The sequence below is a fragment of the Chanodichthys erythropterus genome, chromosome 9, assembly GCF_024489055.1.
Source record: "Chanodichthys erythropterus isolate Z2021 chromosome 9, ASM2448905v1, whole genome shotgun sequence".
In the NCBI taxonomy this organism is placed as follows: Eukaryota; Metazoa; Chordata; class Actinopteri; order Cypriniformes; family Xenocyprididae; genus Chanodichthys; species Chanodichthys erythropterus.
Genome location: NC_090229.1, coordinates 9,679,668 through 9,704,821, shown reverse-complemented (window position 1 = coordinate 9,704,821; position 25,154 = coordinate 9,679,668). Strand labels below are relative to the sequence as shown.

Genomic DNA, 25,154 nt, shown 5'->3' with positions numbered 1-25,154 from the left:
AAATTTGGAACCAAAAATGATTCAGACACTTTGACCTGGCCATGTTTTGCTTAAGTGTTATCTGACATAATTAAGATTATTTTTTTCTGACACAGTTTAACAGTTTAAAGATTTTATTACCATTTTTTAAAACTACAGTGAATAAACTGTATTAATTAATGAAATGTTCAAGGTGTCTGAATACATTTTGGTTTAACTGTTCATGGGAGCCAGATTCAAACCTTTGTCATCTGTATGAGCACCACAGCTCAATGTGTCAGAATGTCGTGTGACTTTCTTTGGCTCCTTCCCTACTTGTTCCCTTGCTTTCTCTTTCCACCTTGACTAAATCATTCTGCTTTGTTGTGTCTGGCTTTGACCACCACAAAGGTTCACACAGGAGCAGAGTCAAACAATTTTTTGTTAATTGAATTTTATAGTGACCTTGTTCTACTATTGATCTACATTAAAATATTTTTCCCGCCTCAAGGTCGCTGCCACGACAGTCAAAACCTTGGGGCGGATGGGCGTGCGGCAGCGTTCCGAGTGTGGAGTATTGACGGTATTCCTGAACGACCTCTGAGTGGGGGATTGTGCTGATGAGGACAGAACCGGTGTGAGGTGGAGAGGTCAGAGCGGGTCATACTCAGAGAGGTGGAAGAGGGTATTGGAAAATACCCCACTCAGGGGCGTTATGGTGTGTCAGCTTCTCGTGTTGCTTGATGGTACAGTAAGCCGCGGTGAAAGCTAATGAGGTGGACACTCTCAGAGCCCTCAGCAGTGGCATTCAGATTCCTAGATTGTCAAAATAGTGCAATTTGTGCACCTCAAAATCTGATGAACTGACATTTTTACCTAAAAACAGCTCCCCCCAGTGCTATTTGGAGTTCAGTGACAACCCTGTTAGGTATCATATGAGATGCCACCTGCTATTAACCTGCCTTTTCAGAGATCAGATCACAATTGTATCACATTTGATCACATTAAAAGTGTTCAGGGAATGATTCTGACCACATTCGTCTCAATCAAATAATCATTATCTGTCACTTTGACAAGATTGTACATTTTCCATCATGCTCTATTTGTGTTGCAGGTTCTTCTCTCTTTTCTTTTCTTTTTCTATTTTTTATTCAGCTCTTGCAATGTGAAAAAACAATAGGCAGTTTGCCCCTGGGACCTGGTCATCCTTTTTAATGAACAATATCCCATGAGTTATTCCACTGAACTACACTTGGAATCTCTTACTTCTCTCCCCAAATCCTCCCCACCTCTCTCTGGTTTATTTTTGCAGGAGGACTTTTTGTTCTTGTTTCTTCACATGTAATCCCTTCTAATATGTTTCTAAAATAGAGAAATGCAATATATATATATATATATATATATATATATATATATATATATATATATATATATATATATATATATATATATATATATATATATATATACATACATATACAGTACAGTCCAAAAGTTTGGAACCACTAAGATTTTTAATGTTTTTAAAAGAAGTTTCGTCTGCTCACCAAGGCTACATTTATTTAATTAAAAATACAGTAAAAAAACAGTAATATTGTGAAATATTATTACATTTTAAAATAACTGTGTACTATTTAAATATATTTCACAAAGTAATTTATTCCTGTGATGCAAAGCTGAATTTTCAGCATCGTTACTCCAGTCTTCAGTGTCACATGATCCTTCAGAAATCATTCTAATATGCTGATCTGCTGCTCAATAAACATTTATGATTATTTTCAATGTTGAAAACAGTTGTGTACTTTTTTTTCAGGATTCCTTGATGAATAGAAAGTTCAAAAGAACAGCATTTATCTGAAATACAAAGATTCTGTAGCATTATACACTACTGTTCAAAAGTTTGGGGTCAGTAAGAATTTTTATTATTTTATTTTTTTTAAAGAAATTAAAAAAATGAATACTTTTATTCAGCAAGGATGCATTAAATCAATCAAAAGTGGCAGTAAAGACATTTATAATGTTACAAAAGATTAGATTTCAGATAAACACTGTTCTTTTGAACTTTCTATTCATCAAATAATCCTGAAAAAAAATATTGTACACAAATATTTTGTACAATTGTACACATTAAATGTTTCTTGAGCAGCAGATCAGCATATTAGAATGGTTTCTGAAGGATCATGTGACACTGAAGACTGGAGTAACGATGCTGAAAATTCAGCTTTGCATCACAGAAATAAATTACTTTGTGAAATATATTCAAATAGAAAACAGTTATTTTAAATTGTAATAATATTTCACAATATTACTGTTTTTACTGTATTTTTAATTAAATAAATGTAGCCTTGGTGAGCAGATGAAACTACATTTAAAAACATTAAAAATCTTAGTGGTTCCAAACTTTTGGACTGTACCATAAATACATACATACATACATACATACATATATATATATATAATTTATTTATTGTATTTTTTTAAATGACAGAAAACCTATGTGTCTTTTTAAAATTCTGTCAATGGAAGAAACATTCCTGTTAGCACTTTGTATCATTTTTACATTATGTACATTAATGCGTGGTCGAATACAATTGAACTAAAGAATATCCAGATACTGTCCAGAAAAGAAAAAAAAACACATGCTAATGGCAGATGTAAAAGGGGTCCTATTTTTCCCAACGCTGACCAAGTGCATGCAGGCATGTTGTAGAAATGAGTTGAAAAGCATACAGCAGAACGGTTCGGCTGAATATGAAACTTATTTTAGTCTCAAGCAACTTGAATGAGGATCCATTTTTCTCAAAGAAGAGGTCATGGAGGGCAGGACGCTTGGCCACATTCTCGCCTGGCTTCTTTCCGTCCTTGTTCACAGCTGATTTGAGATCTCACTTGTTGCTTAGAAACTGTTTCTTTCTTGTCCAATCTCTCAGTTTTTGCCACTTTTCCCCTCCCTATTGGCGGCCCACTCTCGCTCCAAATAAAAAGGACCATCTGCCGCCATTGCGATCCAGTCATTTGGGGATGCACTTAAGATCAGCTAATGAACCTTTTCAGGACGCCTTGGCGTTTACCACACTCAAAGTCAACTTCTTTTCTTTCTAGTAGTCATGTTGCTTTGGCCCCAGGCCAGCAACTTACTTTCCAACTAGCTTGTAGCTGAAAAGAATGCCCAGAATAGCTATTGACGCTATTAACTGGCTTCACACCTAGGATTACAGCGAGGGATTCGGTGGTTTTTGTTTCTTTATTTCTTGAGAAATTGCTTGAGTCTCACTGGCCAGCTACTATTTACAAATTCTCTTGTGCTGAAAAGTTCAGGTTTGATGTGCGCAAGTTACGCTTTTTGAAGTTGTTTTTCTTTTAGTATGTTTTGCATCAGCGATTCAGACAGCAGTGGTGTGTTTTAGAGAAAAAGGGAGATATTAACCTCTATGTAGAAGTGTGATTTCAGTCAGAAGCCTTTGATCAAGTAACTCAAGTAATTTAACAGATACATAAATCCAGCATGAGTACTTTATAATTGAGAGTTGTAGAGACACATACTTTTTGAAAAGATGTTAATTGGAAGATGAATCATTACTTTTCCATAAGGTTTTATTTTCCCCTCAACATTTGTTTGAAATTATCTGACACGATCTGATTCACAGGACGTTTAAGGAATTGTGTATTAAGTAATAAGCAATGACTTTCAGTGTTTGACATTGATAATAGGAAAACAATGATTGTTTATGTTGTTTTTGAATGTGTTGTGTATCGTGTCCACAGACTCTATAAATCAGTTTCTTTTAGAAACATTTTGTGGTAAGTAAAAAAAAAAAAAAGACAAAAAGAAAAAGATACTCAGCATGTGGGGAAAAATGTGTGTGTGAAGTTCTGTGCCTCCCCCGGCTGGTGATCAGTGGTCCTTTTATTGCTGCAACACTCAGCAGGGCTCTCATGAAAGGTGAAGAAAGACCAGAAGGCAAATTTACTTTATGATAATCTAAATATCTAAAACTTTTTCCAACACTTTTTTTATTTTATTTATTTTTATTTTTGCTTGTTTTATTTTTTAGAATGTATATTTTTTAAATTTGTATATACTGCAACTCCTTTTGGACTATTTTATTCTCATATTTTATTTTATTTTATTTTATTACATTGGTTTTGTTTTTAATTTTGTTTTGATTTTCTTTTAGAGCAGTTTATATTTATTTTTTATTTTTATTGTTTTGTATTGTAATACTGTTGTTGGAGTGAAATCATCATGTTCTTGCATTTTATTTTATTTTATATTTCACCCTGAAAATGTTTATAATTAGCTTAAACTTACTGTAGAACTTATATTATTTTTAATTTTTATTTTAGTCTCTCTAAAACAATCATAAAATGTTTCCTAACACTATTTATTTTCTTCTAATTATTTCTTATTACTTTATTTTATTTTTTTATTTTTTTATTTTATTTTTTTATTTTTTATTATTATTTATTAATTTTTTTATTTATTTTTTGGTATATACTTAAATATACCTAATATAGGACATACAGTCTAACCAAAAATTATTCAGACATTTTTTATATTTTTGATATATTTTTACTAGTGGGTGCAGGACACTATAGTTCATTTATAGTGAGGATTATATAAGTTAGGATTATATAAGTGAGGATAGCAAAATAAAGTAAACTGAGACATATTTTACCCAAAAATTCTTCATACAGTGAGTGGACTACCAGTAAAACTGATAAAAATTTGAAACCAAAAATTATTCAGACACTTTGACCTGACCATGTTTTGCTTAAGTGTTATCTGACTTGATTAAGATAATTTTTTTCTGACAGTTTAACTATGAGATTTTTTATTACCATTTTTTTATACTATAGTGAATAAACTGTATTAATGAATGAAATGTTCAAGGTGTCTGAATAAATTCTGGTTTCACTCTGTTCTTCTTTTTGTTTGTTTTTTCGATTTTCACATACTAGCATTCTTTCCTAAGTGCATTTTTATAAGTAATCTATTCTAAGTGATCAAAAATAACTTAAATGCTTTCGTCTTTGGGCATCCACCCTCTAAGTTTCCTTTCTGGCAAGAAAAATAATATTTCAATTTACATTTGGGAGAACTATGACTTTAAAGGCTGTCAGGGGTAATGGATTCAGGCTGTGAGTGCTGGTGTCGGCTGCCAGCGCCAAGCGGCTCCGGGCAGAGGCCAGGCGTTCAGCTACTCTGACAGACATGAATTTAATAAGCAAACCTTAAAGCGGGAAAAACATGTGTTGCGAGGGCTTGTGGAGTATGAATGGGTCTGAATGGGTATTTCTGCTGGATCTTGACATGATTGATCATGGCTGCAGACTTTCTTTTTTCCCCACTGTCATGCATATGTGTGTGAACTTGCCAGTGTACCAGCTAGATATCTGTTCACTCTTGTTTGCTTGATGTGGGGTGATTGAAGGAGCCTCATGTGGTGGGGTATTTAAAGGGTTAGTTCACCCAAAAATGAAAATTCTGTCTTTAATTACTCACCCTCATTTCTTTCCAAACCCTTAAGGCATTCGTTCATCTTCGGATCACAAATTAAGATGTTTTTGATTAAATCCGAGAGCTTTCTGATCCCCCATAGACAGCAATGCAATTACCACTTTCAAGGCCCAGAATGGTATTAAAGACATCGTTAAAAGTGGTTCAACCTTAATGTTATGAAGTGACGGGAATACTTTTTGTGCTCAAAATTATTCAACTTTATTCAATTATTAAACTTATTGTCAATACTGTGTTCACAACATGAAAAGCATAAATTATTGTGTTGTTTGTGCACAAAAAGTATATGTACATGTATAAAAAAATTATATTAGATTGAAGTTGACATAATTAAAAAATTATTGAAACTAGAAAAAAAATAAAGCTAAACAGAAATATTAAAAAAACGAACTAAAAATACTGACAAAATCACATAGCAAAATTACTATTTTTTCATTAAAATTACTCAAATTGAAATGAAAACTGAAAACAAAATAAAAGCCAATTCAAAATAATAAATACTATAATACTATATTAAAAAATAATAAAATAACACGGAAATTTGGTTGAAACTTATTTACTTGGGATGCTTTTTATCTATCTATTTGGAGGCCAAATTTACATACAGTAATAAAGTCTGAGAAAGTGTATCTCCATTTCTGTAAAATCCTTTCTGTAAAAGTTTTCCAATTACCAGGTGTAGGATTCTGTGGCAGTGACATCTCCTTCAGCGGATATGGTTTGTGTTTGCAATCGGCTCTTTCACCCAAACAACAAGTAATTTTCTTTTCATATCTTTATTCATGTATGCGTAAAACCTCACTAGACTCTGCCTGCTGGACTTCTGTGACATGTTTGCTTTTCTTCATTGACTGCAAGGCAATCCATCCCTTGTAATGCTTGTGAAGTCTCATTTAAATTCTTTTTTTTTTTTCTGTCTTTGTTACTAGGCTTTAAGATGGTACATTCAGCTCTGCCAAACTAAAATCCCTCTTTATAATAGCAGTCCCTTCCATATTGCATTATTGGTTTGGCATTTATAAAAATGGAGCACTGAGGAACGTGAAAACTCTCCTATGAATCTCAAATAAACTGATATTTCATTTCTTCTGATTCTGAGTTCCCTTTCATGTCAAACTTTGTCACTCGGTGTTATTTTAGCTGAACTTTATCACGCTGGTCACCATTGTCCCTCTGTTTTTTAGACCACCTGAGCATGTTCCCCTTCACAGCCAGCGGTTGGGTCAAATCTGCCGTCTTCTAAAAACCTCAGAGGGGCCACAAAAAGAACTGTCACCACCCTTCCAGCATTCAGACCTGGCCCAGCCTTACCCAGCATCCCTTACTGTGCCTGACACATAAATTATTCAGCAAGTGGGGCTCAGCCGAAACATATTGCTGTTTGGTTCGCGGGACATGTGTTGATGTTTGAACAGCTTTGGCAAATACACCAAGGTGTTGATTTGGAGATCCACACCCCTCTTCCTGTCCACGCTGTACTGTATCTGTCTTTCTCTCTGAGGTGTGCCTAGCATGAAAGCTAAGTGAATGTGAGGATTTAAGAATGCTATACTGGGATTTTCTCCTTTGCCTTAGATTAAACCCGTTTTAAGCCTAAAGACTCAAGTGAAACCCCTCCTGACAGCAGATGGTTTCAGGCTAGAGTGTGAACTTTTTTTGGCATGAAGGAAAAACTAATCCTCTGAAGAGAAGAGGTTTGTGCTGTATGTTTTAGAAATTGAGAAAAAATGGCCAATTGCAATTCTGAATTAATGATCATGACATAATTACCGTAATTACGTGATTTGTACGTGAAAAGCATCCACGTCCTCATAAAGCTCGTAAATACAGCTTGTAAGAGAAGAGATTTCTGAGAGCTCCTACTTGTACCATGTGACCGTTGTACCACCTGACCGCTGCAGATTCATTTAGGCGTTGATAGTGGTACCATAAAAACACATAATTACATACAACATGGCATAAACGCAGTATAAATATTAACTACGGACTCCTTTATGTCCCAAGGGTGAATTATTATCACACTTCATTCACTTTTTAATTTTTATTCATGAAGGTCATATTAAAGGATTAGTTCACTTCAGAATTAAAATTTCCTGATAATTTACTCACCCCCATGTCATGTCTTTCTTCAGTCGAAAAGAAATTAAGGTTTTTGAGGAAAACATTTCAGGATTTTTCTCCATATAGTGCACTTTATCAGTTACCAATGGGTTGAAGATCCAAATTGCAGTTTCAGTGCAGCTTTAAAGGGCTCTACACGATCCCAGACGAGGAATAAGGGTCTAATCGACCCTTAAACGATCGGCCATTTTCTAAAAAAAAAAAATTATATACTTTTTAACCACAAATGCTCGTCTTGCATTAGCTCTGAGATGTGCCACGCATTACCTAATCATGTTGGAAAGGTCACACATGATGTAGGCGGAAGTACCGAGCAAGTGTTTACAAAGCAATCGTGCAAAGACTAAGTCAAACGGCCTTTACAAAAAAGGTAAAACAATGATATCGGACGATTTTGAAGTTGGGGGAGAAAAAAAGTTTTTCGCCCTACCGCAGTACTTGCGTTTACGTAACGCGTGAACTTTCCAACATGATTACAAAATGCATGGCGTATCGCAGAACTAGTGCAAGATGAGAATTTGTGGTTAAAAAGTGAAAAGCCGTTCGTTTTGCTAGATAAAACACTTATTCCTCAGCTGGGATCTTGTAGAGCCCTTTGAAGCTGCAATTTGGACCTTCAACCCATTGGCAACTGTTGAAGTCCACTATATGGAGAAAAATCCTGGAAGGTTTTCCTCAAAACCCTTAATTTCTTTTCGACCGAAGAAAGAAAGACATGGACATCTTGGATGACATGGGGGGTGAATAAATTATGAGGAAATTTGAATTCTGAAGTGAACTAATCCTTTAAAGCATTTTACCATGCTTTTATCATTTATTTTTGCAAATTATGTATGCATAGAATTAATTTTCTTTCTTAAAATATGTAAATCCATCATCACCAATATTATTGCATTTTTAAAGTTTATTTAAATTCTAAATGAAGTTTAAAATATTCATAAACCATTTCAGTCTTTATTGTGATAATGTTTGTTTTTTACCCAAATTATGACTGGCCCTCATTTGTGGCTTACTTTCCATCACAACATTGATTTTGCCACTAACACAGTTTTATCAAAAGTTAGTGTACTTGGTTACCATGCAGTGTCAGTAAAGAGCATGCTTGATTATTGAATTTTGAATGTTATGTAAATAAATATGACAAAAAGCTATTTAAATATCATTTATTTTTATTGTTTGTGATTTCCAGACAAGCTATAATTTCCTCAATTGTTTCAAAAACAATTTACTATACATACAAATCTAGCTATGAAATTATCCTTAGCCAGAGAAAGGAGATGGCCATTTTATTTCAAATGTAATTCCCACCACATAATGTTATCAGACATAACAGAACACAATGCATCATTCGAGATGTTGTGGAAATTACCAGAAAAATGTTTTAGAAGAAACTCACAAAAATGGTGTTTATTATTGTGAACGCAAGAGGGCAAAAAGTGTCCATAGTTGAAGAAACTCCCTAATTTCATCCACCCAACCTATCTTCTGTGCTAAAGAAACTAGAATGATATGTGCTTTTTTTTCTTTCCAGGTCACACTGGGGAAGGTTTTGAAAGCCATCGTAGTAATGAGGAGCCTTTTTATTGACCGCACGATTGTCAGAGGTTTTCATGAGAACATATACTCTGAGGATGGAAAGGTAAAACCTTTCATTTCATTCCATGTTTAAGCCTAGCTTAAAATCCTCCTTTGTCCATTTGAATCCAGTTGAACCTTAAAATTTAGCTTGAGTACTTCTGGCTTAGGTAAGGATGTGAAATCCCTGGAATTTTTTAGCTATTGATAAAAGTCTCTGCACAGCTGTTTAATAATTCAAATGATGTGTTCGGCTCCTCTTGAACATGAAAAGCATGTACGTATGCGATACCCTCTATCCTCACGTCCCCCGTGTCAGGTTGAGCAGCGTCCTTTCATTCATTCTGAAGCAATCTGTACGTCTCTGCGAAAGCCGCAGCGTTTGAACACTCTTTGGTGACACTAATATGAGGTGGCCATCAAAGCTGCAGAGATGCTTGATCACAGTTAATTATGGCAGCGAATGTGAATCTTCTGAACTGCTTGCCAGGCCGGTGCTTTGTGCTGCGCGCCGCTGGGCCTCTGCGTCCAAACGTGTGTGGTGAGCAATTGCATATTAACCTCTGATGCTTCGCGAGAAAGCTCGAACTGACAGTCGCAGCAACGCTCGCACCAGGATATCTGTAGTGCGGCCTAAACCGCTCTCATTATGCCAGTAAAAACTCATTATTTAATTGCTGTTTGTAGATGAGAGAGATGTACTGGCATACTGCATATAACTGTGTAATATTTCAAATAGAAGAGTAGAATGTAATATAAATGTTTTATTCTCTAAAATTAATAAAATTATAACAACAATTGTAAACAAATTATAATTATACATTTAAAAAATAAAACAATTTTCATTTAGTATTATCTAATGAAATGTTGTCAGTCTGATTAAGTAATGAGTCAAGATTATAGGTGATATATAGTCATAAATACAGCATTGAGAGTATAGTTATAGTATAGTTAAGTACAGTGTTTCATGTGGAGTGAAATCAAGGAAAGATATCTACGCAATATTAGGATCAGTAAGTAAAATATTCATGATCAAAGATCTTTAGGAAGGAAATTCAACCCTTCAAAAGCAAGTTAAAAAACAATAATTAATAAAGATATTTTGGTTTTAATAAATATTAACCACCGGCACCTTTGTCATATTAAAGATTTGTACTATGCCTTAATCATATATTTTTCCAATGTTTTCTGTATTTTATTAATAGGTTTTTTTTTTGTTTAGTTTTTTTAAATATGTAAATCCATCATAAACATATTATTGCATACTTAGCATTTTTTATCTAAACCAAATTTTGGTTGAATTTTTGAATTTATTTTAAAAAAATGTTATCCAAATTACGAGTCAGGAAAGAGATTATAGCTCAAGATATCTAAATAATATTAGGATCAATAAGTAAAATTTTGCTTCTAATCGGTGGCTAGAGATTTATATTCAACCATTTGTCTTTTGTCTGCTATAAACACTACAGAGAACAAAAACAAGACTGAGTTTAAATATCTGCTCATCTTTAGAAAGAAACTCAACCTTAAGTTAACAAACAGTAATTAATTCCAGTCCATTATAGATTTAAGAATGTGGAGCTTTAAAATTAAATGAGCTGTTTCTGCATGTTAAAAATGCATTCTGCATATTTAAAATGAAACCTTGGGTTGAGCAGAAATCAATCACACTCTTAGACAAACAGCCAGAAACAAATCCTGAAGAATCCTGCTCAAATTTGTTCAGTTCCATCACTGTCTTAAATTGTAATCGTTTATTTTATTTTAGCTTATCTGTATGGAACGTTGCAGGCAACTCCTGCCTTTGAATCGACCTCAAAGGTCATTCTGGGACTGTGCAAGACGTAGAATCAGGGCACAGTATCAACAGGCATTTTCTTTAAACCCCCTCTTTGGTCCTTACAATTCAAACGATGCCACATAGCTTACCATAACCATATGCAAGAGGCCCAAAAGAGACTGCCTGAACCTCCAAACACACAAAAAAAGGGAGAGAAAGGGGTAGGAGAAGGGAAACTATGCTATCAAAGTAGGGCTTCAAAGACTATCTCAGACATCTCTTGGGTAATTTGCGATCCGGCATTCTTTTTACTTCAAAGGGCAGCAGTGTATGGAGGTGGGTTTGAGGACAGAGGGGAGATAGAGTCTGATTTCTCTGATAAATGCTGACACCGGGCCTGTTTGATATTAGAATGAGAGAACATTTTGATTTGTTGTCGTCTTTGAAAACTCTTCTGATGACCTTCGCTCAACGGGTTGATTAGTGATAGGTTTTTTTTTCGCCCCCACACAACAGGCCTGACATCAGACGCAAGGCTATTCATAACTGACCTTTAAACTGTCAAAGAAAGTGTTTAAGTTTTAAGTCCTGGATTTATTTCTGTACTCTTTATATGCTTTTAATCCTCTGCCTTTATTTATTCATATTTGCTTTAGGTCTTGAGTTTGTTTTACCACATTGAAATTATTTGGCATAATGCTGGCTTAACTCCCTGAGATCTGAAAACGCACCGGCGTTTTCACATTGCAGCAAAACAGACTTAAAATACTCCGTCATTTTTTGTCATAGAGACATAAGTAATATATCAATTGAAACTATAGAATATTTTCTTTTATTTGTATACACTCAGAATAAAAACAAAATGTTGTGCTTTTTGCAAAATAAAGAAAACTAAAATGATGTATGATCTGTCCTCTCCCTCTGAACAAAGTTTAATCTGATAGTTCTCAGAAAATGAACTATAACCTAGTGAATACTAATCACCAAAAAATTTGACTTGTGTCTAAAAAAACGTTGTAATGTCAGGTTTTAAATCGTGCAAGTCAAATCGAAAACAAAAATTCTGTGATAATGTAATCTGTATGAAAAGAGACACATGTCAGAAGTCTGTGTTTCAGCTCATTATCCGCTAATGCGGCCACGCCCACGGAGCCAGCGCTATTCAGAGGCAAATTCAGAGGCATTACATGCATACATTGTCTCAATCGTGTATTTATTGTCTTGAAAGTGTTTATCTGTATGTAAAAGCCATGTTTTGCGAGCTCTGGAAGACATGCCGTTAGTTCCTGATATGTCCTCTTCTTCTTTAGAATAATTTGTGGACTAAAGGTGTACAGAGCGCCCTCCGGCTGCAAGTATGAATTGAAAACATCAGCACTCAGTGATCATCAGTGATGATAATAAATATTTAATACATATAACTCCTCTGTATAGAAAATAGACATAAACATATGAGAATCCATCAATGTTTCTCCAAATGCGACCTACATTCAGACTCTTTGCATCACAGAAATACATTATATTTTAAAGAATATAATAGAATACCATTATTTTAGATTGAGCTAAGACATGATTACAGAGGTTTTTTTCACAGCCTCCCTGACTGAAAGGCCTCATTAATATGCAACACCATTAGAGGTTCTTTATGCGATTCTTTTCTCTTCTCAGGTGTAAATGACCCATTATTCATGATGATTCACGCCTCCATGCATAATAAATCAATATATTGTTTTATATGAACAAGTAGGCATTATAATTTTGAAGCAAAAACTCTAGCCTACAACCCCCAATACCCAGAAGTCTTGTAAACACAGATTTAATATATATTTTTGGCCTTATTTCAGTTTTTTTCAATAACCACACATAAACGTTATTCCTTCAAAAACACAAACATGTGCATACATGTTAATGTGTTTATGAACAACTGAAAAAAGCACAAATGTCAGGGCATGTCAAAACTTCTCCAGGCCCCAAATCAGCCTCAGACTCCAGAGGGTTAAAAGAACTGTGTCACTTGCACAATTTGAGCCACAAGTCTTGAGCTCTATGGTATTTCCCTCTTGTTGGCAGACTGGCATGCTTGAAACCATACTGTGCATCACAACACGACAGGTTGGAGCAAAGAAATGACCTCCCTTTTATTAAATTGAACTTTTTTTGCTTTGTTTACATTTGGCGGTTTGTGTAGGCATTTATTGTTATATTCATTAATGGAAAATTATTATTTTCTGTGGTTTTTGTTTTCTGAGACTTATTATTTTGTCCTCTAGACACCCTGGAGTCATTGAAGGGTTCATTTTTTTCACCCAAAAATAAAAATCTTGTCATTAATTATCTTCGGAACACAAATAAAGATATATTTAATGAAATCCGAGAGCTGTCTGACAGCGATATAACCACCACTTTCAAGCTCCAGAAAAGTACTAAAGACATTTTAAAAATAGTCAACCTTAATTATATGCAGCGACAATAATTTTTGTGTGCAAAAACAAAACAAAAATAATGACTTCATTCAACATTATCTTCTCTTCTGTGTCATTCTCCTACGCTGTTTAGGTTCAGTGCTTCCAGGTTCTACATCAGAATGCTGACTCAGTATTGGCCGGCTCCTGCGTCAACTGTCACATGCATGCTTTGGCCAATACTGAGCCGGCATTCTGACGTAGAACCTGGAAGCACTGAAGGTAAACAGGTTTCAAAAAATTCTAAATTCTAGGTATAATACTCTTTTATAATGCCCCATTTAGGGTGCAAGGGTGCAATAACAGAATTTAGAGTAGGAAAAAAGTAACAACCTTGGGCTACAGAAAATTAAAATAAGCAATTATAAGCAAATTATAATTATAAGCAAATTATACCAAATTATAAGCAAAATAACACTATTGTGATACAGTATATAGAGGAAGGAAACTCAACTCCTCAAAAACAAGTTAACAGTAATTAATTCTAATTCATTATAAATTTAAGATTGCAGAGTTTTAAAATGAAATGAGCTCTTTCTGGATGTTAAAAATGCATACTACTTATATAAAATTAAACCTTGGGTTGAGCAGAAATCAATCACAAGACTCTTACACAAACAACCAGAAACAAATCTTGAAGAATTTTACCCAAATAGCAGTTTTCATCATCAGTTGTCTCTATCTTTCTATCTGTTTTATTTCATAGTTATCTGTATGAAGCAGTTTCCCCAAAATATATACATTCTGTCATAATTTACTCATTTACCACATATCATTCCTAATTCATACGACTGATTTTCACACACTTTTCACACACATTTGCCGCATGGACACATCATTGCACCGGATAATCCAGGTTTACACAGATAAAAGACATTCACTAAGAAGTTAAATGCTTTCTAGGAATGCAGCCATAAACACCCTAATATACTTCAAGCGCAATCCAAGAACGAACAGGTGTGATATCATTTTGAACAAAATCTGCCCAAAACAAACTTTGTTTCTGGAGTTCAAAACAGCTTGCCAAAGTGACCTTTCCAGTTAAGTTCACTCTGTCTGGTAAACACCTTTGATCTACCATTGGTCCATGGTGATTACGTATTAGGTATCCACCTTCGTTGACATGGAAATCTTCTCTGATTCATTTCTTCTCTTCAGTCCGTCGACGTCAGATGTCCGCGAGTAAAAACGTGAACTCACCGGAGAGGCGCTTTATAGTAGAAAATGATCTAATTGAAGAGAAAATAATTCTAATTGAAAGAGTCACTGAGACTGTTTTTTCATGTTTAATATTCTAAAGCTGCTTACTTTAAAGCAATACGTTGTATAAAGTGGTGTATAAATAAACATGACTTTACTGGAGTGAACATATCCACATTGCTATAATCAGATGCTTTCTTACCCGCTGTTTTCTCACCGCTGCTGTCATTTTTGTAGTGTTTATTTTGTTATTGAGAGGAATGCATGCTGCACATAGTACAGTATACCGCGGCAAATTTCTTTTTACCCTTAAGTGAAGAAAAAACTCTGCTGTGAGTATATCTAGGCCTTAAGAGTTTAAGAATGGTTGCTATTAAGGGCACACTAAGGGCAAAATTTGGGTATCAATTTGTCACTAGAGAATATATATTTTCATTGATTTGACATGAAGTTTTCTTTTCTTATTCTTTCTTAGCTGGACATCTGGTCAAAGTCCAACTATCAAGCATTTCAAAAGGTGAGTAAGGCAGCTGACATCTTAACACATCACAACAAACTTACAGATCTCAGTTTAATCAACAGAGCATGTCTTTCTCATTACCCGTAGCGTGTGTTGGGAAATATTGGCACGGTAATTAAATGATCTTGAGGTTGTCTTTCAGATTGAATTTGAGCTGCACAATAAATTAATAAATAAATTTAAATCTCATGTCTGTGAAATCCTAATAAGATCTCTCTTCTCAGTGATGGTCGCATTTTTTGTCACCTCTCCACTGCCAATCCCTGTCTTTCATCCCTCAGACATCATTTGTCCCCGTGTTTTTTGATTTCATTTCACTCCAAGCCACTTCAGCCTCATTTGACAGCCCCCTAAACATCTGGGCTCCAGTCGTCTTCTCTCCACCCTCCCCAAATCTCATTAGGCTAGAATTAGATAGCAGTCAGCCTCTGGGCCAGATGATACTACGTAGTTTGGGTAATGCTGATGCATCTTTCAAAGAGAGGGAGAGAGAAGGAAAAAAACTTGCTTTGCTTTCAAACGAGAGAGAATGTGTATGACGAGCTGCCTGGAACTTAAAGCGAGAGGTTGCGAGAACCCGCTCGCATTGTAACTGAGCGTCTTGCATCTGCACCGGCTGATCAAAGCGCAGACCTGTTTATTTCTTTATTTCTCTGGATGCGAACGCTAACTTGAACCCAGGCTGCCTCAAACTGGAGGGATGGGCCGCCTCTCATCTTCCCCTCCCAGCTGTCACTTCTGTATTCCCGTTTTCATTCCTCGCTTAATTAATCGTTCTTTACTCTTCACATGTCCCCGCTGTCCAATAGTTTTCACACAGATGTTTTTGTGTTTGTAAAAGGATTTTTTTTTTTTTTTTTTTTTTTACATTTCAGCAGTGAAATTTGAGTTTCTTTTCCCATGATGCAACACTATTGAGAGGTATTAACTGGCCGGTTTCCCATAAGGACTTTGGTCAGCGTTGGCAGTCTGATGAAACGATGATGGGAGATTGAAGTGGTTCACTTTTTAGTCCCTTTCTATAATTACATTAGAGATGGAAGATGGGATTTTAGGAAAAGTAATAAGGTTATGGTGTTCTTCAGCAATATTGGACTTAAGAGTTAATCTGAGTGTAGGTAGATTGATCTGAAAATGGATTTTAATTAGGATTTCTTCAAATGTGTGCCCATGCATGCAAGGAAAGAAATACAATAAATACACATTTTTACCATGGCCGAGAGAGCTGAATGCACTGCAACTGAAGAGAACACAGGCAGATAGAAAAAAACACCAGCAAAAAAAAAAAAAAAAAAAAAAAAACTTCATCAGTTTGACAACATGTGCTGCAAATACTCACAACGCAACTAAATACATACGTTTGTTGAACGTTCGCCGGTTCCCGCCTCCTTCCTCTTGGGTTTCGGCATCAATGTAACACAGTTTGTAAATATGGGAAGAAGGAGGCGGGAACCGGCAAATGTTCAACAAAACTTTGCGCCTCCCAGGTGATGCTCGTTATCACTTGCGTCACCGCCCTCGCGCCATTCCCTCACGGCTCTCGCCCGCCCTGGTCACCACAACAACCAAACACAGAAACGCGCTACAAATACTGACAACACAACCAAATACAGAAACACATTACAAATACTGACAACTCAACCAAATACAGAAACACATTACAAATACTGACAAAACAACCAAATACACAAACACATTACAAATACTGACAACACAACCAAATACAGAAACACATTACAAATACTGACAACACAACCAAATACAGAAACACATTACAAATACTGACAACACAACCAAATACACAAACACATTACAAATACTGACAACACAACCAAATACAGAAACACATTACAAATACTGACAACACAACCAAATACAGAAAAAAAATTACAAATACTGACAACACAACCAAATACACAAACACATTACAAATACTGACAACACAACCAAATACAGAAACACATTACAAATACTGACAACACAACCAAATACAGAAAAAAAAATTACAAATACTGACAACACAACCAAATACAGAAACACATTACAAATACTGACAACACAACCAAATACAGAAACACATTACAAATACTGACAAAACAACCAAATACAGAAACACATTACAAATACTGACAAAACAACCAAATACACAAACACATTACAAATACTGACAACACAACCAAATACAGAAACACATTACAAATACTGACAACACAACCAAATACAGAAACACATTACAAATACTGACAACACAACCAAATACAGAAACACATTACAAATACTGACAACACAACCAAATACAGAAACACATTACAAATACTGACAAAACAACCAAATACAGAAAAAAAAATTACAAATACTGACAACTCAACCAAATACAGAAACACATTACAAATACTGACAAAACAACCAAATACACAAACACATTACAAATACTGACAACACAACCAAATACAGAAACACATTACAAATACTGACAACACAACCAAATACAGAAACACATTACAAATACTGACAACACAACCAAATACAGAAACACGCTACAAATACTGACAACACAACCAAATACAGAAACACATTACAAATACTGACAACACAACCAAATACAGAAACACATTACAAATACTGACAACTCAACCAAATACAGAAACACATTTCAAATACTGACAACACAACCAAATACAGAAACACATTACAAATACTGACAAAACAACCAAATACACAAACACATTACAAATACTGACAACACAACCAAATACAGAAACACATTACAAATACTGACAACACAACCAAATACAGAAAAAAAATTACAAATACTGACAACACAACCAAATACAGAAACACATTACAAATACTGACAACTCAACCAAATACAGAAACACATTACAAATACTGACAACACAACCAAATACAGAAACACATTACAAATACTGACAACACAACCAAATACAGAAACACATTACAAATACTGACAACACAACCAAATACAGAAACACATTACAAATACTGACAACACAACCAAATACAGAAACACATTACAAATACTGACAACACAACCAAATACAGAAACGCGCTACAAATACTGACAACACAACCAAATACAGAAACACATTACAAATACTGACAACACAACCAAATACAGAAACACATTACAAATACTGACAACTCAACCAAATACACAAACACATTTCAAATACTGACAACACAACCAAATACAGAAACACATTTCAAATACTGACAACTCAACCAAATACAGAAACACATTACAAATACTGACAACTCAACCAAATACAGAAACACATTTCAAATACTGACAACTCAACCAAATACAGAAACACATTACAAATACTGACAACTCAACCAAATACAGAAACACATTACAAATACTGACAACTCAACCAAATACAGAAACGCGCTACAAATACTGACAACACAACCAAATACAGAAACACGCTGCGAATATTCACAACTCAACCAAATACAGAAACGTGCTGCAAATATTCACAACACAACCAAATACGGAAACACGCTACAAATACTGACAACGCAACCAAATACGGAAACGCGCTACAAATACTGACATGCAACCAAATACAAAAACACGCTGCGAATATTCACAACTCAACCAAATACAGAAATGTGCTGCAAATGCTCACAACGCAACCAAATACGGAAACACGCTACAAATACTGACAACGCAACCAAATACGGAAACGCGCTACAAATACTGACATGCAACCAAATACAGAAACATGCTACAAATACTCTCAACGCAACCAAATACAGAAACGCGCTACAAATACTGACAACACAACCAAATACAGAAACACGCTGCGAATATTCACAACTCAACCAAATACAGAAACACGCTACAAATACTGACAATGCAACCAAATACGGAAATGCGCTACAAATACTGACAAAGCAACCAAATACAGAAACACGCTGCGAATATTCACAACTCAACCAAATACAGAAACACGCTACAAATACTGACAAAGCAACCAAATACAGAAACACGCTGAAAATACTTGCAACGCAGCCAAATACAAAAACACACTGCAAATACTGACAACACAACCAAATACAGAAACGCGCTGCAAATACTCACAACACAACCAAATACAAAGTTCCCTATAGTAACACAAACATTTTATGAGCAAAAGCAAAGTTTATTGGGTGAATGCAAAACGAAGTAACACTGACAGAATTTTCCTCCCATCTCATATGTTTTTCCATCACCATGTCCCTTTAGGGTCTCTGTATAGTTTAGTTTCACTACCACTACCTATATAACAATTTAAAATATATTTGTGTTCCTATGACAATACTGTTCTCTCATTTAATTTTGGTTTTGTAAATGTGGGCGGTAATGGTAATGTACTCATTGTACACCTTGTGTTATGTTTCTTGTGTTATGTTTCTCAGTGATCTTTTTTTTTTTTTCTCAGGTCACCGATCATGCAACCACAGCCCTCCTGCACTACCAGCTCCCCCAGATGCCCGATGTTGTTGTTCGCTCCTTCATGGTGGGTATAGTACATTGCTTTTAAAATTAAACTGACACTACAAGTATTATTACATTAAATTATTGCATTTCGCCTTTGGCTGTGTGATGCGGTTTAATGAGTAAGAATGCATGTAAGACCAAAAGATGACATTTAGTTTGGTGCACTGCACACTATTTTGTGAAATAGTGCTTGATCAAAATGAGGGGAAAAAAATTCCTCTAGCTCATCTGGTAGAGGAAGGCAATAGCAAAACCAAGGTCATGGGTTCGATTCCCATGGAACACATGCTGAAAATCAATAGCTTGAGTCCACTGTAAATAATCTTCCAGATTTATTAAATGTATAAAAACTCTTCCCTGGAATGAAAAAAAAGTTGGTTTTATGTTTGAAATCTTTTTTACCTTAGTTTACCAAGTTTACCTTATCGTGTCTTGTTTATTTGTGTGATGTCAAGCATTGTGTCAGGTCTGTCTTTAAATAGCCAGCCGACCTCTGCTCTAAGCTTTGAAAAGAGAGGAGACATTGATTACTTCTCCATAAGATCAATGCGGAGCTATTCTGATCATAGCTGGAATCATGGACTTTCTCCCGCACACGGATTTAAAGTGCACCGTTGATGCACTTCGCTCAGAGGCCATCCCGAGGACAGCTTATTTAGAACCTAAAAAAACCCCATCAACAGTCATTAGTCTCTCTAAAAAAATACCTTTAAGTTTCTTTTTGCTTTCTGGATGGATGGATGGATGGATAGAACATTTGTGTGTGCTAATTGGAGTATGAATAACAGGGAATCAGTGGAGGGCGCTTTGGGCCGACAGATGAATTAGGAAAGACAATGCGTCCTGACAGGTGCAGGTAAACCCCGACTGTGCTGAGCGGCCCAGTGAAGACGGGTTAGAGAGGAGAGCAGACATACTCCTCCTGCTGTTAATCAATGTCTAGTTGTGACTGCTGTGAGACCCCACAGACCCTCATGCTGCTCTCACACAACTCAAGCCAATGCAATGAGGCCAAATGAGGGTGTCCGCTGCTACATTTTTAGAGCATTTCAGGCAGGAAAACATGCTGTCCTATACTTTGCTTAATTTTGGCATCTAATCTGTCATTTAAGTCACTTTAGACTCTAAGGTCCTGTTTTCACCTGGTATTAAGATGCGTTTTGGTCGATCACAAGTAGATGAGGTGGACACACCTGGTATTTTAATCCCTTTTGCCCTCTTTCAACCACTTCTGTACTGATTTCTTCAAGGGGAGGGTCTATGGGTGGGAAAATGTATGGTTTTTTTCAGATCTTTCGATCTAATGGACTTGTGTAATTTATAGGGGTGTAACGATATGCTCAGGTCACGATATGATACGTATCAACAAAATGAAACTGAAATTCAAATAAGATTTATTTAAAAAACATTAACAAATTTTATATTATTCGTTGCTATGCAACCATGAACTGCGCTCTCCAAGAGGACTAGGAAGATTCAGCAAAGGATAAATTGATTTCTAGCCCTTGCATTAGCTTTACTACTAGATATATTTATGGAGATAAGATATAAAAACCCTGCTGTTCAACTGAGATTTTGATGTTTTGTTGCGGAAAGGCCATAGCTGATCGGTTGGTTCTTGTCACATGGCCTGCGGTGCACTTGCGGCATTCTGATCTCGATGTGCCTGGAAAATGCACTGCATGCATGTCGTTTATGTGAATTTGCACACTGAGTCCGAAATTTTCGTATGCGTTTTTTTGCATTCATGATCCTAAAAATTCATCAGGCACAGAGACCTTGCACACTGAGTCCGATGCATATTAATGAATCCGTTGCGAAAAAATTCGCAAGACAATATAAAATGGGGTCTTCAAGCAGTGAGCACGATTTAGTTGTCCTCTCACTTCTTAAAAAGAGAAAAAGAATGAGGAAATATTGGGTCCATCCAATATCTCATCCGGACGAAAGTTTCGGAAGCAGTGTGCAAACGTGATTGACATAACGTGAGGTCGTATTAATTTTTTATCGTGTGAAAAATTTGCATGTGAATTTCGGACTCAGTGTGCAAAGGCCTTAAGACAGAACTTCTTAAAGCAAAGCATCGCAAGCATCTTTTGCTTTTCTGTGAGCACAGCTGTTGCTGTGGCACTGCGGTGAAAGAAAGCCATGACTTTTCCAAGCAAAAGACTGATGCGAGAAATGTTTAAACTTGCTTGCAAGATTCGATGTGTGCGTGAAACACTTACTGAACTAGAGAGCTGATTGAGACACACCCTTAATATGCGGTGACAACCTGGCTTCTGTCACTGCCCCCTCCATGTTGCAGGAATAGGTCATGTCGGCAGCTCAACCAATAAGATTAGAAATATCGTACTGCGATATATCGTTACACCCCTAGTAATTTACATATGAATGTGCCGGAGACGACGGAAAAACGTATGGAGAGCAGCAGCTTTTGTTTCTGCTCTGACAGCTGCAAGACCAGCTGAATGTGGTAAGAGTGTGTTAGAAATCAAGACTGGTGAGAGAACATTGTGCTTGGTACATTTTTCACCTTCTAACCAAACTTGGGTCTTTAGCCAACAAAGTTTAAATCCCGTCTAGCTAGCACGCTTCCTATAATGTTTACGTGAGGTCAGTAGGCGGACAGTAGGCGTTCTTTTGCACTGCTCAAACACATTTGACCACATGAGCATTTACAAAAAGCAATCCAGTCAAATGTATTTTCGACTATCTCTGGAAGTAATCGAAAGTGGACAAGCTCTAATAGTTTACACCTGTACTTGGCGTCGTCCAGAAACGCGATCGACCAAAACGCATCTTAATACCACGTGGAAACAGGGCCTAAGTGTTAAATCAAGTCTTGTCTACTTCACTAGAGGAATGCTATTTAGTTTTTGTAAGTTTTAAATCAATCAGCTCTTGAGAAAAAAAGCAGTAATTTTTGTGTGTTGTTCTTTTGACCAGACCTGGCTGAGGAGCTACATCAAGCTTTTCCAGAACCCGTGTCAACGCTGTGGCAAGTACCTGCAGGAGGGCCTTCCTCCAACATGGAGGGACTTCCGAACTCTGGAGGCCTTCCATGACACCTGCAGGCAGTGACGCTGTCCCGGTCCACACAGTATTTTGGCTTGAAAAACTCTGATTCTTTTTCTAGCACAGTGTTTTTGCAGATATCTGTGTTGTGGATAGATTTGTATTCATCATGAAGACACTCTGCTGTTGAGAGATTTTCCAATTGATTTTCACAGCTTTGCTCCACCCTCTTTTAGAAGAACATCATTCTTCAGATAGATATCACATAATGTTTTTTACTCACAGTTGTTAGAATAACATGATAAATGCTGATGTGTTTCAGAAGGTAAACGGCTAGAAGGCTATCTACCACAAGTAGGTCATAATCTTTAATATTGTAGGTTGGCCATACCTGTCCATTTTTGACCTTTAAATAAACTTGACCTTTAAAAGCATTTGCTTTTGTTTTTCCACATTTTGCCTCATAATTCTTTTAAAAACATGTTTGTTTTTAAAAGACTTTTTTTTTTCTTTTTCTTTTTTAGGTCTGGGTTTGTATTGTATGTTTCTTTTATTCAAATACGCCTGCACAGTGTTTGGTCATGCCTTTTTTTTTTTTTCATGAAAAATTCTGCAAATGTCAGCAGAAACTTTTTTCTACTTGTAAATGTGCTTGTATAAAGTTCTGAAACCAGTGCACAAAAATGCAAAATGTACATGCAGTTCATAAAAAATGTATTGCAATCTAGAGCACATTCTTAGATGTGTATGACGGTGAAATCTCAGTTGCTTTTTCATTTCTTATTATGCAAGATTTAAACATAGTGACAAAGGCTCTCGATGAGGGTTTGCATGGGAGGTTGGCTTTTGTTTTCTAACCTCGCCTGACATGGCTTCACTTTTGTAACGACACATTGTACATGTGCAAGTTTGAATTATTGAACATATTTTGTTTTAGGCATGAGGAATTCACGTTGGCCATCAGTGCCAGAAAGAAAGTGACTTTGAAAGCCAACTTTTCAAGACCTGCCATGAGTTCTGAGGTTGTTAGCCTGTGCAAGTCAATGTAGTTTCCCCAAGGGTGTGTTACCTTTTTACTTATTTAATGTTTGTAATATGTTGTTATATGCACAAAACCACAAGTCAGAGTAGTTTCAACAAGGATTTGTGTTACCTTTTTACTCATTTCATGTTTGTAATATGTTGTTATATACACGTTAATTTAAGCTGTTTGTGCTGCTTGAATCTGATCTTTATGGAGCCACATAAATTCTCATTTGAACATCAACTGTAATTTAATTACATCAGCTGGAGCTACAGGGCTGACTGTGATCTTAATGTACTAATGTACTCTGAGAGCTTGATATGCCTTTCAGCCTGTATAACAGCCTAGTAGAATCTAAACTGTCTGGCACTTATATGATATATATAAAGTTCATCAGTACACATATTTTATATAAAAAATGGAGTTTAGATATAAATAATATTTGTCACATTTTAGATCGGGGTACAATTCTCACTATTAACTATGACTTTTGCCTCAATAAAACCCCAATTACTGCTTATTAATAGTTATTATGGTAGTTGTCAGGTATTGAGTAGGATTAAGGGATGTATATGAATATGGTCATGCAGAATAAGGCATTAATATGTTCTATAAAAGTACTAATAAAGTCAGTATCCTAGTAGGCCTAATATGCATCCTAATAAGCAGCTTGGTAAAAGTGAGAATTGGACCTCTAACTAAAGTGTTTCCAATATTGGATGGATGGATACTTAAAGGGTTAGTTCACCCAAAAATGAAAATTCTGTCATTAATTACTCACCCTCATGCTGTTCCACACCCGTAAGACCTTCGTTCATCTTCAGAACACAAGTTAAGATATTTTAGTTAAAATCCGATGGCTCCGTGAGGCCTCCATAGGGAGCAATGGACACTTCCTCTCTCAAGATCCATAAAGGTACTAAAAACATATTTAAATCGGTTCATGTGAGTACAGTGGTACGAGAATATTTTTGGAGCGCCAAAAAATGAAATAACGACTTATTTAGTGATGGCTGATTTCAAAACACTGCTTCAGAAAGCATCGGAGCATAAATGATTCAGTGTGTCGAATCATGATTCGGATTGCGTGTCAAATTGCCAAATGGCTCAAATCACGTGACCAAACAGCAGATTCGACACACTGATTCATCTGTGCTCTGAATCTTCCCGAAGCAGTGTTTTGAAATCGGCCATCACTAAATAAGTCGTTAGTTAGTTTTTTTGGCACTCCAAAAATATTCTCGTCGCTTTATAATATTAATATTGAACCACTGTACTCACATGAACTGATTTAAATGTTTTTAGTACCTTTATGGATCTTGAGAGAGGAAGTGACATTGCTCTTTATGGAGGCCTCACGGAGCTATCGGATTTCAACTAAAATATCTTAATTTGTGTTCTGAAGATTAACGAAGGTCTTACGGGTGTGGAACGGCATGAGGGTGAGTAATAAATGACAGAATTTTCA

General features: G+C 35.8%; 1 protein-coding gene across 2 annotated transcripts in view; it reads left to right on the top strand.

The window, feature by feature from the left end:
* The window catches only part of med27 (mediator complex subunit 27), a 73,620-nt gene extending 49,225 nt beyond the window's left edge, over nt 1-24,395 (top strand). Inside the window, exons 5-8 of one of the 2 annotated variants that reach the window (XM_067393526.1) lie at nt 9,132-9,239; nt 15,093-15,134; nt 19,586-19,663; nt 22,594-24,393. In XM_067393526.1, coding sequence (XP_067249627.1) covers nt 9,132-9,239; nt 15,093-15,134; nt 19,586-19,663; nt 22,594-22,728 — 363 coding nt within the window. In that variant the 3' untranslated portion in view covers nt 22,729-24,393. Of the gene's footprint in view, nt 1-9,131; nt 9,240-15,092; nt 15,135-19,585; nt 19,664-22,593 lie in introns of both variants that reach the window. The other variant, XM_067393527.1, reaches the window with a different exon arrangement.
* The last annotated feature ends 759 nt before the right edge of the window (nt 24,396-25,154 follow it).